The sequence below is a fragment of the Orcinus orca genome, chromosome X (genome assembly GCF_937001465.1).
Source record: "Orcinus orca chromosome X, mOrcOrc1.1, whole genome shotgun sequence".
NCBI lineage: Eukaryota > Metazoa > Chordata > Mammalia > Artiodactyla > Delphinidae > Orcinus > Orcinus orca.
The window spans coordinates 5,846,960-5,862,400 of record NC_064580.1 but is presented as its reverse complement, the minus strand read 5'-3'; the positions used below and the strand labels follow the sequence as shown (position 1 = coordinate 5,862,400).

The 15,441-nt window shown below is 50.1% G+C and overlaps 1 protein-coding gene across 6 annotated transcripts in view; it reads left to right on the top strand.

The window, feature by feature from the left end:
* ANOS1 (anosmin 1) overlaps positions 1-12,584 on the top strand; it is a 675,260-nt gene extending 662,676 nt beyond the window's left edge. For all 6 annotated transcript variants that reach the window (XM_049704920.1, XM_049704921.1, XM_049704922.1 and 3 more), the window contains 5 exons: positions 3,724-3,818; positions 4,960-5,131; positions 5,874-6,094; positions 7,179-7,320; positions 8,460-12,584. In XM_049704920.1, the coding sequence (XP_049560877.1) occupies positions 3,724-3,818; positions 4,960-5,131; positions 5,874-6,094; positions 7,179-7,320; positions 8,460-8,518 (689 nt within the window). In that variant the 3' untranslated portion in view covers positions 8,519-12,584. The remainder of the gene's footprint in view (positions 1-3,723; positions 3,819-4,959; positions 5,132-5,873; positions 6,095-7,178; positions 7,321-8,459) is intronic.
* The last annotated feature ends 2,857 nt before the right edge of the window (positions 12,585-15,441 follow it).

The following is a 15,441-nucleotide window of genomic DNA, read 5'->3' as shown; positions in this document are numbered from 1 at the left end:
GGGGCAATGCAGCAGAGGACAGTGCAAGTGAGTGCCCAGAGGAGCTGGAGAACACGGGGAGATTTGAGACAGAAGCTGAGGCGGGCAAGGGGTTTAAGAAGAGGGAGGGGGCTTCCCTGGTGGCGCAGTGGTTGAGAGTCCGCCTGCCGATGCAGGGGACACAGGTTCGTGCCCCGGTCCGGGAAGATCCCACGTGCCGCGGAGCGGCTGGGCCCGTGAGCCATGGCCGCTGAGCCTGTGCGTCTGGAGCCTGTGCTCCGCTACGGGAGAGGCCACAGCAGTGAGAGGCCCACGTACCGAAAGAAAAAAAAAAACGCTACCTTATGCTACTGATTTTAAAATGAAAGGAGACACAGTGGATGCTCACAGAGTGTGTATTTGAAGACTCGTGTGGTCACTAAGGTTTATTTGTAACCCCTAACCAGCCCTGGGGGGTGCTCGTACAGGGAGTGGCGATGGGCTTGAGTCGCCCCACGTACACGTTCCCACCTGAAGCTGAGGGGACGCCGCCCTCTCATTTCCACTCTCACGCTGGCGACACATCCTCTGCCCGGTCTGTTTAGCGCCGTGGGTTTCTGGTCTGTTGTGCTGCATTTCCTTGCTTTTTGTTGGAGATTTGTCCTGGTTAAAGTGGCCCCGAGCATAGTGGTGGAGTGCTGCCTTTGCTGATTGATGCATGAGGCTGCCTGGGAGGTGCTAGTCACGTTGGTAGTGTGTGATGAAGTTCCGAAAAGGTAAAAAAAGTGTCTAAATTTGTCGTTTTTGAGATGGTGATGGATTAAAAAAAAAGTACAGTGGAGGCGTTATTGTGAGGCTGAAAGCAAAAGAAGTTTACTGTCCTGCTACCCAGGATCATGAAAATAATTTCAACTAGAGTTTTTTAAGTAAAGAAATATTACAGTTAATTATGACTTTATTAAATAAGTTTTTAAAAAAGAAAAACACACATAAAATAAGATTATGTATTGACTGGCTGGCAAAAATGTGGTGACCAGCAGCTCATGGGGAAACTAACACTGTATTTCTCCAAGAAACAGCCATCCCGGCTTTGCTAATTCTGCATTCACGGTGATTTTCTAAACCCTCACTTGTGTGAATAACGAGAACCGATTGTGTAGACCTGCATGAGAAACGCATGCCAGTTTTTGATTAAGCTTGGAAGAGTGTGGACTGCTGTGTATGTGTCTGAAAAAGTGCCATGAAGGACTGCTTAAAAGACAGCCTGTTCATTTTAATCACGTCTTAAAGGAGTGGGTTTTATTCGGGTCTGGTGAAGGCAACAGAGACAACGGCCACTGAGAAGGTAGTTTGTTACTCACGGCTCCCGGGAGGTGGACCCTCCCACCACTCGGGCCACGTGGGGAGGCACCAGGGTCGGTCAGGAAGCAGGAAACTGTGCTCAGAAGCCTTTCCTCTGGCGAGTAGGAAAGGCAAGATGGTCTCAGGATTGGCTAGTCAGGATTGGCTCTGGCTCAGGGGCTGTCCCCACCTACCTGGCCCTGGGGTGACGAGGGTGGTGGCCCAGAGTGTGAGGGCCCCACAGAGGAGGTGCTGGGGAGGGGCTCTGGGTCAGCTGGTCTGCACGGGGCAGCGGCCACCCTGCGAGGGCGGTCCCGGCAGGGTCTGCAAGGCTGCAAGATGTCACAGATACAGAAAACAAAAAGGCGTGATTAAATAAGAGGCAAGCTGAACGCAAGGGCAATTGAGGGCAGGGATCAAGGGTGTGGTTTTAGAAGCGCTGAGTTTGAAAAGCATCTACATGGGACAGGAAGCTGGGAACACCAGCTCCTCCAGGGAACAGCTCAGGTGGAGGTAGAAACGCAGAGCCGTCTTGGAAAGCCTTGGGCTTGGGTGAAATTCTTCACGGAGGTGGCAGATCCAGAGTAGGCGTGGACTCGGGCAGGGCGGAGCTGAGAGCTGAGGGCTCCGACGTGTCGCTCGGCGCGTCCTCTTATGGAAACACAGTTATGCTGTCAGATGTGTGTGGGGTTCTTAGGAGACCTGGAGCCACGGGTATCAATCACACGTCCTAGCACTGGAGTGCAGCAAACTGGAGTCCAGCCCCGGCTGCTCCGGACCAGGGAATGTCAGCCCTGCTGTGTGCCCGACTTTGGAACTTGCTACTCCGTCCGATGTGGGAGCCACGAGCCCCGTGGAGCCGCTGAATTTTAAATTGATTTCAGTGACTTAAGAATTTGATTCCTCAGCTGCAGCAGCAATGTGGTGACGACGGGTCACCACATACAGAAGCTTTCGTTGTGGCAGACAGTTGTGTGGGACGGTGCCCTGCCCTGTTATCCACACCGAGCAGGCCCAGTGCCAACCTCCTTCCAGGTTCCCCTGCGAGGTCAGCTCCTCTGAGCTGCGCCAGCGTTTCAGTGACAGTCGCAACCCTCTGTCGGGACGCTGTACCTCTCTCGCCCTCCGTGTTCAGCTGTAGGCTCATCTCCCTCCGACCTGAGACCTGACTCATGTACTTTATTACTTGTCCAGCCCCCTTAGGATTTAAGAGGCGTGAGAGCAGCTGCTCCTGGGAGGTTATTTCACTGCGATGCCTAGAGCAGCACCACTTGTTGAAAGAAAGGATTTGAATTCACTCAATGACTGACTTCAGCCTTAATGTATAACGTGCAATTCTTTTCTTAAAAAAAAAGCCCCTGATGTCTGCCATGTAAAGAGTTAAAAACCTCTAGTCAGAGGGTTCCCCTTTTAGCTAAACACCATTGGTGCCCACTTGCTGTTTATTTTCTCAGATTGAAAGTTCTTTTCTCGTTCCAAAGTGCTCAGAGCAAGTTCCCACCAGAACCACCCGATTTCATCCAAGAGTTTTCCCCTCGGAAAACCTCCATCAAACACTTGGCGTGAGCATTCGGACGAGATGCTAATCACCCAGGGAAGCGGTGCCTTTCACACCCGGGGACACACTGGGGTGATTATTAAGCCCAGGATGGCCCGGACCTCCTTTCCCACACTCAGTGACCGGCTTCTCATCACGGTGTCTTTTTTTCCACTCGGTCGGCCAAAGTAAAGACACGTGCAGAAAACGCGCTGCTCCAGCTGGAAGTGGAAACGTTTAAGGAGCCCGTATGCTGGGCTGGCTTTGAGAGCAGGCCTCGTTTCCGTAGCGATCGCGCACACGCACTGCAAGGATGCACTTACCGTTAAGGCACCAGGAGGCTGTTCACCCTGTATCTTCTGATGAGGGGGCCTGTCACAGCAAGGCTCGAGATGGAGCACATCTGAAGGGCCAGGTCTTCAAGTTGAGGGAAAGGCTTTTGTTCCTGCCTGGGCTTGACAGCCTCTCCATCAGCTTCGTCAGAAAAATGTAGGATTCAGAGACTTGACACGAGTCTCTCTTAGAGCCTAGGAAATAGGAGAACGGCTGCTGAGTGCTACCCTTCGTTGGGGGACTTATGACTGTGGACACCATGGCGAGGTTATTCTCAAGACCTCTGTGGAGTCGTTTTGCTGTGACTTTGCTAATTATTTTTTTCTGTGTGGTTCTCGTATTGCAATTCGCTTTTCCTTTGATGGCTTATTGCTTTTTCCCCCGACTCTAGTCAGAATTTTGGGAGACCACCTCCTCTGGCTGGTGTACGCAATTCTGGATCACCTGCAGGACTCTGTCCTTCCTTCCTGGTCTGTCGTGCTTTCAGGACTTGGGGCTGCGTGCACTGTGACTTGCAGACTGTTCTCTTTTGCTGATGGGTGTTGACCTTACAGATCCCGGTGTCAGTCGGTATCATGTGCAGTGGTTTCCGGAAGTCTGTGCCCACAACGAATCCGCCGGGGCGGAGGCATCCTCGGGCGTGACCCAGGTGAGGAGGTGGCCGAAATGCCGGATTCTGAACGGCTTCTAGACTCACCTGATCGGGGGACGAAGCTGGACAGAGAGAGGTGCAGGCCGTGTGTCCAGTGGGTAACTCATCCTCACGGGGCTCCCTAAGGGACCCATGACCAGGTGGGAGCGGGAGACACAGGGTCACCTGTTCACTCATCTCTCGGCCCTTCACCACCTCACACGTCATCGGTCAGCACAGGGCGGGCCCTGAGCTGCAGACATTCAGGACACAGCTTGCGGGGAGCTCCCAGGACACAGGGGAAACGCTGCCAGCCTCTGGGCGTCTCATCTTAATGGCACGAAAGCTCTGAATTGTTTTCTGGGTTTTGACTCGGCACAATGACCTAAAAGGCCTCATTTCCCCCAGGGAATTTCTATACGACACTATCATTCAGCATCGCCTTTGCTGCATCCCTAACTTCCACCAACTTGTCCAGGTAATGAAAGATACGGCCCGTCCTGTGATGTGCCTTTAAGGGTCCCAGAGATGCTCCTGCTGCAGCTCTCGTACATGTACACGAAGCCCTGACAACTACACCCTAGAACGGGCACGCACACCCAACACCCATAGGCGAAGAATCCTCGCACAAGCTCGTTAGGCCCGTCAGTGTCAGCTCTCCCGTTAGCGTAAGGTTGTACCCTCAGCCTCTCACTCCGCCCGCAGTTGAGTCTGGTTTTCGTAATCCTGTTTCATCGCAAAGTTCCGGCCGGGGGCAATCACAGCCCTCCCAGCAGGGGAGGCAATACACAGCTCAAGAATGTCTTCCTTTCCGTAAGGAAACACTCACAGCTAAAGCACGCCTGTGTCTCAGAGAAGCCCGAGTTAGCTTTTTTTGTATTGACAACTTAGGTGTCTGTCTACAGCGTTACCCACTGCGCTGCCTCCCACCTAGCGCTGCCGTCCTGTCGGGTTCTGGAGCCTGTGTCCCACCCCATGGGAGCCTCTCACAGTTGTAGTAAATGAAAGCAGGGCCCCTGTCTCCTTTGCACTTTTTGTGAAAGCCGTGTTGCACACGTCCCATATATAGGAAGACAGCCTTGGTGGAGGTAGGATTTCCTCTCCTGCCAATTTCGTACCCTCGTGAGATTTACCGTTAGCGTATTCTCTCTCTCTCCAGGAAAATTACATGATTCTTCAAGATCTGGAATTTTCCTGCAAATACAAGGTGACCGTCCAACCCACACGGCCAAAGGGCCGCTTGAAAGCAGAAACCGTTTTCTTTACGACCCCACCGTGCTCCGCTCTGAAGGGCAAAAGCCACAAGCACGTCAGCTGCCCCGGCGACGCAGGTACGTTTCACGCGAACTTCCAAGGTTGCGGCTGTGATGTCGGCAACTCTGTACACATTTCCAGACCGCATTTCACAAGAGCCTACAAACCCAAAGTATCCCCCTTTCTAAACTGCAGCGTGCCGGCCCAGTTGGGAGGTAACATACGTATGAAGGCACGCATTACACCCTCATTGCAGCAGCTCTGGCGGACAGCCTTTGCTGGCGTGTCAGCCCTTTAGAAATGAAGCCGAGGGTCTGTGTACTGCTTCTGCTTTGGCGCACTTTATGTAAATGATTTCACTTTTATCCCGGCCCTCTGCCATGGGCGTCACCTCGACACGCTTTCCGAACGCCCCGTCTTTACCTTCCCAAGCCTCTCCTAGAACGGGGGCAGCTATTCTCAGACGCAGACCCCTGGGCGCCTTCTAGTAACTTCCGACGACTCTTGTAGTACCTTGAATATTCACCCGTCTCACTGCAGTCGCTCCTGTTCTCTAAGTGGCCAGGTCCCGCCACATTCCAAAATTCTTCCTCTGTCTTCCACCCCCAAAGCAGGACTCTCCACGTAGTGCCCAAGGGAGCAGAAGCACGTGGCACGAAGGGGCAGGGCTGAGGCTGCCTCTGCACAGCTCGCCGGGGCGACTGTCTGACCCCGCGCTCCCGAGGCGGCCGGCCGAACCCCACGGGACATACCTGCCGCCTAGGGCCCCTCTCGCGCTCTGCATCCCCTGACCCGGCCTTCCTCTTCCCGCTGCTCCAGGTCCCGTTCATTCCAAAGTGCAAGCCAAACCCGAGAACCTGTCGGCCTCCTTTGTGGTCCAGGACACGAACGTCACGGGGCGCTTCTCCTGGCAGCTGAGCAAGGCCACCGTCCAGCGGCCTGTGACTGGCTTCCACGTGACGTGGGCCGAGGTCACGACCGAGAGCAGGCAGAACGGCCTTCCCAACAGCCTCATCCTGCAGTCCCAGATCCTCCCGGCGGTGGGTGCCCCTCCCTCCCGGGCCCTCGGGCCGGTACCCGCACCGCAGGGGGGTTACTCACTGTCGGCGCCCACGTCCCATCACGCTGGGGCCAGTTGTTGAGCCGCGTGTGTGCGTTGTCTTCTCCCGAGCGTATTATTTCGCAGGTACTGAAAGACACCACACAAGTGTTGCCGTGAACAGTCGTCTAGATGAACTGTGATTACTAGAGCCCCTCTTCAACCCACGTCTCCTGTCGACACGGGACGCACGCGGTGTAACCACTTTATTCTCCTTTGTGAAGCCTGTGTCCCTCTGGCCCAAGTGGACAGGCCCTGTTGGAAGGGTTAAATTTGGGGAAAAATAGCTAAGAGAACCTTCTTCTTTCTCTCCGTTTCCCCGCTTCAAATCTGGCCAGAGCCCGTAATGAGCTGGCCTGTCTTCCAGGCCACTAATTCCTTGGCTTGAAAAAAAAACCCATGTACCGGCTTCTACCAGCTCTAAAAATGCCCTTAGAATATCCAACTCCTGCTCCAAAAAGAAGAAGAAAAAGCAAACCAAAAAACCCTTAAATCCTGGAAGGAAAAATTCCATGGAATTGGAAAGTAATTTTTCTATGTGTGTATATATTAGGTTTTATTGAGTTTTGAGAAAAATGTGTTGGCATAAAAATAAACACTGTTGGCTATGGGCATTGACAGATAGATAGATAGATACTGCATCTTAAGGAACACAGTTGGCTCGCTTACGGAAATGTGGATCATGAAGAATTCACACCACAAGATGTGCAGATGAAAACTTTAAACCATGGGAAAGTCTTGGGTTGAGGAATACAAAATGCGGTCCCGGGGTGAGCCCTGAGACTGGCCCCGGCTGCCAAGAGCTGGGCTCTCACTGCCGAGGCTGCCCGGCAGGGCAGGACTCTAGCAAACAGGGACAGACGTTCGACCGACCACGCTGGGGTGTCAAAGCAACTGCACCTGCGTTTACACGGTGATCGCGGGCGTGCGGGCGGGAGGAAATGGGCAGAGAATGAGAGAGTCCGTCGTGTGGCTTTGTGGTCAAGAGGTGCCTAACGGGCGCGTCCTCTCCTGTCCTCCCTCAGGATCGCTCCGTGCTCACGGTGCCAGGTCTGCGGCCGGCCACCCTCTACCGTCTGGAGGTGCAGGTGCTGACCGCGGGCGGGGAGGGACCCGCCACCATCAGGACCTTCCGGACCCCCGACCTCCCACCCTCAGCTGCGCACAGTGAGTGCCGGGGGCCCCCGCCAGCTTTGGGGACACAGAGAAAGTCTTGCTGAAAAAACGAAAATCAACAGATCACTGCAGATTCCTATGGATAGGGAATTCTCGGAACCTGAACTTCTTCCAGGCCTTTGTATGTGCTTTTCCTGGCGGCCACGCCTGCTGCCCGCAGCCCACCTTACACGCTTCCTGGCCCTGCTCCCTCCTCCCTCCCTCCCTGCCTTCCTTTCTGTTACTTCCTTTTCCATACTTCCATTTTTTTCCCCTACATGATGCGTGCTTTCTCCTTGTCTTTTAACCAAGATACACATGGGAGGGAAAAAAATCTATCATCTCATATCAATCTGCATTTTTGTTTCTTAAATTAAGATGTTCAACTATGACAAAATAGCAAATAGTATTTGGCTACGGAGCTTACTTTCTTATTACATATATTGTTACTATAATCTATTACATGAATTTTCTTCATAACATGACCCAAATCAATCTACTTGACTTACTGCTACGTTACAAATAATTGTCACGTGTTGTTTCAAAACAGTGAGCGTCTTGTTGGTTTTTAAGTTATGCACTTTGCTTTTCTAGCTTAAACCTTTGACGTGGCTTTTTAAGTTTATGTGTTAAGAAAACTGAGAAGTCATTCTAGTTTTACTTGTTTTTTAAAAAATGATGGATCAAATTTGCCCCCCAGTAGCTTTCTGCACTTCGAATTTAAAGGAAAAAACCATCACGTGGAAGAGCTCGATGGCCCCTTACGCTTATAAGGGTGAATGCGGTCCCCATGTGCCTCCACTGAAATTCTGTGTAATGAGAGCATGGGTTAAGTTTTAAACTTTCTTGAGGAAATGCAAAGGATTTTGGTTTATATAATTGTGAGCCTAAAGAAAGGGGCTTGTCTTCTTTCTCTTGTGATTTTTTGGCGTTAGGGAGGGAACCAAAGCGCGGGGGGAAGGCAGAGAGAAGAGAGGGAGAGTGAGTGGCTGTCTCTCTGCACGTTCAGAGCCGGGAGAGGAGGGACCTGGACAGGAGGGAGCGCGGGCCCGGGGCCAAGGCGTTCACCGCAGTCAGCGCGTTCCTACTGTCCGTTCACCCAGCCGGGGAAAGCGCCACGACCGACTGATGTGTCTGTTCTGTCTCCCTAGGACCCCACCTGAAACACCGTCATTCACACCATTACAGGCCTCCTCCAGAAAGATACTGACCTGTTCCCGGAGATGTCTGAACCCCGAGCGAGCGTGTAAGCTCGCAGACCTTCGAGGACCGGCCGCGCCCGCTTACGGGGGCACCAGGCCTTTCCCATAGGACCTCCCGCCCCATCTAACTTTACTGCACTAAACGCTTCTGTCTGTCTCGGACGCGCCTGGACACCAGGGACAAGTGGTGAGATGGTGGACGTGGACACAGTTTCCTGTGAGAATGGAGAGAACACGAAGGCCAGGCCTGTTTCACTGCAAAATCTGTTTCCATACATGGTTTAGCTATGATCTCAAGTGAATTACTGCAGACCTGAGACTTCCCTGAATTTAGAGCGGCAAATTCTCAAGAGACACCGGCGTAACAAATACACAGTTTATACATGTAATAAGCATGCTAAGCGTACACATAGTAAGTGTCACGTTACTCAATAAACATTTTAAAATTAAATTATTGGTTTGGTTTGCAAAATCGACTGAAGACTATACGGTTTTTTGGCCCTATTTATTCAAATACTTCTTAAGATGATTTTTTATCACGTGATTTTTTAGCTGAAAACTTGTGACCTGAAATATGCCAATTAATTTAGACTTAAAATGTTCCCACTTCCAGCACCTAAGCTTCATTTCCTACAAAGGCAAAGAAGAGTGCAGCCTGTCGATGAGGGTTTAGGGAAGACATCCACAGCAGAAAGGAGTCAGTGCCTTACGCTGCTATCCAGAGTCTGCCCTGGAGAAACTAAAAGTCTTTTCTGGGGATGCTTTTTAACATTTCATCCTGTACTGTGAGAGATTTCCCTGCTACGCTATTTATGCTTTTCCTTAATGTGGGAAACGGCTGCTGACGTGCTTTGTTTTGCAGCTTTCATGTATCTAAGACTTTGCAAAACCTCTTGCTTGAAATGAAGGAATCCCAACGATTGAATATTTTCAAATCTTCACTGAGATTTGCCTTTTCTTAACGAAAGCAAGCTCTTGACATGGTAGAATACTATCCGTAATGTAGAAAAGGCGGAAGGGCTTTGGTTGGTGGAGAAGGACAGCTACTTGCCTTTGACTAACCTTCCTTTACTCCTACAGATGTAGTATTATACCTTATTTGAAAAATTTCCCAGGTTCCACGCTAAGCCCTCAGAGCATGAACGCAAGTCAAACACGTTGTCAGTATACAGTATTGCAGGGTGTGTCGCGGCAGCCTTAAACCAGAAATGTTTAGTTTAATATAGTTTTTTCCTCGAGGGAATACCCATATGTATGTTTTGAAACAGGCACGTATGTATGTGCGTCTGCGTGCTTCCGTGTGTATACGTATACACATAGGCGCAAACACACATACATACACACACTCATAGACTCACACGTACACACACGTACACCTTGAGGACGCATCTCGGAAGAACTTGTTTTCCCAGCTCAGCAATGGTGGATAAAGACACAGTTCTCCTGCAGATCATTAGGGTCATCTATTTTCCCCGTCAGTATTGACACTATGAGAAAAGAGCAACTTAAAAAATTGAACATTTTAAAGGCTAGGCCTCCTCGTTTCATGACCTACACAAGTAAAACAAGGAAATTTTCAGTACACTTCCCTTGGGTTTTCACGGTGGGACTTGGAACTGGTCGTTTTGTTACGTTTCCTGAGAGCCTGCGGGCGCCCTGACCGCTCCTGGTGGGGTGAAGAGGAGAGAGAACGTGTTGGCTTTTGTGAGGCTTCCCACTCTAAGAGCGGAAGCCATGCAGAACGCAGACAGACTCTGTTACCAAATCGATGCCTAGCCTTAGGGAACACAGTCTGTAGGCATGGATCCCTGAAAGAGGATACTGAAAACTGCTTCCCGTGCATTAAAATTGTTTAAAAGTCGATAAGGCAGACAGTGTTCTGCAACTTTGGACACGCGGCTCCGTGGGAAATCTCAGAACGGAAGTTCACGGCGCTTCCGGCTGTTTTTCTGCAGCTCCTAACGTGGCCTGGGATGGACTTTAGCACAGGCTGTCCTGAAGTCACCTGGTTCCAAGAGTTCCAAATTTTGAATGGAGAGAACAGGAACAGCCTTCATTTCAAATGCCCTTGAGCTTGAGCAAACACAGAGACCTTCTCCGAAACTATGAGCTATCCTAGTGCCATTCCCAGCCTCTGAATTTCAAATTCTTAAAACTTCAAAAATGAAAACTTCACGTTATTGGCTACAAGGTTATCTTTTACCTTAATTTGTCATGAAGAAATCCACCAAGTATTCGTGCCAGCAAGTTTCTGTACTGTTGTATAGTTTAAAATGCAGGCGTATATACATAGATACACGATATTATTAAATTATTAAATAAGTTTAATTTTATAAAATTTAATTATGTTTCTTCTGTCTGGGTAAGAGACATTGAGCAAATATATTTTCAGTTCAGATAACGGTTCTGTAGCTTACACCTTCCTTAAAAAAATCTGAAGCAGCTCTTACGAGCATTTCATCCTGCTATAATATTCAATAATTTAAATTTTGTTAGTGTTATTGGAAGAAAATGCTATTAATTAGGCAATGAGAGAAACCTGAGTTTCTTTTACGAATTTCAGTAATCTTCAATAATAGTCAAATGAACAAAAATATAATTACTACTTTTTGAATTTTTAACATTTGAGTGCCCTAATAAAGGGCTAAAAAGATCTGTTTCTTATTTTAAAACACAGTTTTAGTGGCTGACTCTCTGATACGTTTTATGGAAATTGGATGCATTTCTCTCACGTGAGAAAAAGTATATTAACTGATAGTATTTACTCGTTAAAAAACTGAGCTCGTCAAACATGATGTCATCAAAGACAGGTGGCTAATTCCATGTATATCGAGGCTACACGCGCTCTTTTTACTTAGAACATTCACTCCTCAGTCATGGATTTATCTGTGCTACCCCTTATTCTAAGTGGCCTCTATGGAGCAATTTTTATAAACAAATGTGTGCCCTTCACGTCATCTAGTGTTTTAATATGATATATTTATGACAGGTAATTTTCTGAAATGTTTACTAAACAAAATTCAAAGTTGAAAAACAGATCTATGTCCTAGAAAGCTGAAAGAACCTATACCCAATCTATAGAGCAGGGTTTCTCCACCGCAGCGCTGTTGAGATTTGGGGCTGCACGTTTCCCTGTTCGAGGGGCCCACCCCCTGGGCGCTCAACGCAGGTCTCCACCCAGCAGTTGTCACGAGCACCTCCCCCAGGGGGTGACAGCCACAAGCTCTCTAGTCATGGCCCGCGCCCTCTGGGGGGTAAGGTCACCCCCAGCTGAGAATCACTGCTTCGTAATGTTTACTGAACAGATGAGAATTTGCCCTGTATGAGGAACCCAGTAATTCGCAGGGGTAGGAACGGCTGGGAAGTGATTACACTGGACTACAAAGCCCTTGATTGTATCTTTTATCAACACTGAAAAATCCGATTAAAAGGCTGAATTCGGACTTGTGTCTGTATCACGTGAGTAACGGCTTATCTACTTAATGCCCTTTCTTACACCGTGTGCTGTGGAGTTCCTCAAGCTTACTCATTCCTACGATTGCAAATATCTCAATCTTGTTACGCAAACTTTGACGTCGTGACCAGAACACAAAGGCTAAACATCTGTTGCATGTACTTTAAGATTCATTTAAAATATAAATGCATAAAGATGGCGACTCTTATCTTCGGTTTTGCATGGCCAGACTGAGCTGCTTACCTCTACTGAACATTTTAGCAAGTTATACCATTCACAGGGTGATCAACAGAGGTCTGTATGTAAAGCTGTTACGACTTTTTCTCGACTTAATTATAGTGTGCAGATAACACAACGGCTACCTTCTCATCCAGATGGCCTGTAGAAATCATGTCCCTTAGAGAGGTCATTTAAAGTCAATATTTATTTATGTATGTAATAAAAAATGTTTGATTTCTGTGTGTGTCTATTATGTTATTTAGGGAGAAGTAATCTTGTAAAAAAAAAACTTGTAAAAAACAAAAAAGCACTGTAAATAGGCTGATACCCCGTGACTCATGATTTTCATGTTAGAGTTTGTACATACTGATTCCATAATAAAGGATTTTTAAACCCGCGCAGTGGACTAGACTCCTTTCCTGAACACACACGCACACGCACACACATACTCTTTCCATTTAGAAAGAAAAATTAACAAGTTTCCTACGACCCCAGAGAGATTCAAAAAGCCTCACTCTCCTGTCAGCATGGAGGGAATTGGAGGTCCGGTAAGTGCAACAGGGCAGCACGTCATCCTGAAGAAGGCGTCCTGGCCTTGGACGGTCAGGCTTCAGAGTTCTTTCACCGCATTTACAACCCTGACTCCTGATGGATTGGTGATACTTCCTATCAATAGTCTACAAGTTTACATCGCTCCCCGCCCCCAGGATGCACCCATGAAAGGCTAGGTATGTGCAGTGCAGATAAGCTTTCACCCACACTCCGGTGTTTTCAACACCAAAGGCCACTGACGGCTGCGGTCTCCACTCCCCATGCAGCGTCTAGAGAGGTTCCTGGGGCCGCCACGCTGGCAGGCGCTCTGCCCACAGCATCTCCACGGGGGACTCAGAAGAGCGCTGTCCCATAAAACACGACTAGGAAGGTGTTAACGTAGGGAAGCCGGGATTATTTTTCTCTCCATAAAATCACCTATTCGTTTATTTATTAGACACTCACTCAGCAGAAATGTCCTTAGTCTCTGCCGTTGCCTGGTCCTGCCCTCCAGGTGGGATACTGACTAAGCATGGCAAGTGCCAGGTTTTCAGGGGTCTTCCTCTAGGAGAAAGAGACTGGCGATAAGTAAGGACGTCGTACGTGTGAACAGCCAGGGGCTGGAAAGGACGCGCAGCGCCGGGTTAGGGAGCGGCCGTGGGGCGCTGAGGATGGAGTTTCAGGCAGGACGCACTGTGGGCTCACAGTTCAGCTAAGCCCCAAGGGATGGGAAGAAGCCGGGCGGGGGGGGACCCACACTGAGACGGGGGCACGGCCCTGGGGCGCGAGCCTCTCAGCTGTGCGTCTAGGGTCACTACTGAGGGTCTTTGAGTCGCTTGTCCTTCCTTTGGTCTTTACTAGTCGCTACTTCAAAGTGATGGGATTTGCCTGACAAAAATCACGTCATCGTTTGTTTTCTTTCTTTGTAATCAGAAGCCGTTACATGCACAGAGACTGAAAATTACTGGGCGCTCACCAGAACGAACAATGGTGATAGATACTTTGTAAACATTATTAGCAACACCTAAGAATCTGGACACAAACGGTCCCCTATGGCGTGACTGCATTTTTGTGAACTTTCTAGAACAGGAAAGTCCATGGAGGCAGAAAACAGATGGGCAGTTGCCTGGGGCTGGGGGGACGGGATGGGAAGTGACTACTTCATGGGGGACGGGATTTGCTTTTGGAGTTAGTGAGACTGTTTTGGAACTGGATAGAGGGGATGGCTGTGCGCTTCGAACGTGAACTAAAGGCCACTGAATTATACACTTAAACTGGCCCAGTTTATGTCATGCGAGTCTTAACTTCAATAGAAACAAATACTGGCAATACCACCTAATTTCCGAACACAAACACACGTATATATCATATTCAGTTTCAGTAGTAAGTGAAACCTATTTGCAGGATAACTTATCCCTCTGATTTTCAAATGAAAAGCAAGCAGAAGTGACGCCACAGACGGAACGTTCCTGGTCTTGATCTTGACTAGGGAGTGTCTGGGTTTCAGTCCCACTCCTCCCGGGCATCCTGTCGGAGGTGGTGCCCCTCCTGCTGCTGAGCCCCAGTGCCAGCTGGCTGAGCCCCCGTCACCACCGAGGCTTCAGCACCGAGGTCCCACCGGCCCCGTCCCCCCAGTGTCCTCCCACCTGGGATGCTGCCCTTGTCCAAGGCGGGGTCTGAGGCGTCACCTCCCCGCAGCTGCAGGGCCGTTGCCCCTCCGACTGGTGTCCACCCTCCCTGCTTCCAGCCACCCCTGCCAAGAGCGGAAGGACTGTGGGCTCCCGGCCCAGAGCCCAGGCTTGCGACTTACAAGAGAAACTCGACTTGCACACATTCTTGACCCCCTGAGCTAGACTATGGGGCCCACAGCAGTGGAGGGCTGGTGGAGGGCCGTGGCAGAGACTCGAAACCAATGAACGTTTTCAGTATGGTTTCCTTTGGGGAGAGGCTTTCATGCAGGTGTGTCTCAGGAACGTGACTTTGTTATAAATTGGAGAACATGTCTACATACAACAGCCGCTTACGGAAAATGTCATGCTCAGCGAGGTAGCTGTGGGTGACAGGGAGAATTTTTAAAAGAGTAGGAACTGGGCCCCCTCTTGTGCTATGACACATGGAGTGTGATGGTCCCGTTCTACCCCCCGACCACCACCACTGCAGTTTGCAGCCAGATCGGGGGCCGACAGGTCCCGGGAGACCCAGGCCCCGGGCGACAGCACCAACAATTCAACTCCTGCAGCCACTGCGCCCCAGCGCCAGCCAACTCCACACTGCAGCCACGCACTAGGTCTGCAACAAACACAACGGACAAGGGGACGTGACCTTGGCCTGCCTCGGGGCAGGACCGCGGATGCCTGCACAGGCAGTGGGTAGGGTGCTGTGACTACGCGGGCCTCATTGCCCCACCCCTTACCTCCCTGGGGCCGGAGCACACACTTAAGGGCAATGGAGCCTTATCAAACCTGACCTTCAAGGCTTCTACTCCAACGCCTAGGGAGCAGACCCTGCCCCCTGATAGGGCTGTGACAGCCATGGAGCAAAGAGGAGGCCCCGCCCAACATCCAGTGCAGGCTCTGGTCACAATGCCCACTGCACCCCCTGTCAAGGGGATAACGGCCAGCACACTGAAGAAAGATGTGGCTGGCATCCAGACCAAAAAAAGTCCTCACGCCCAAAATACTGGACTCACGGTTTACATGGAAACACTCCCACATACAAATACCCCTT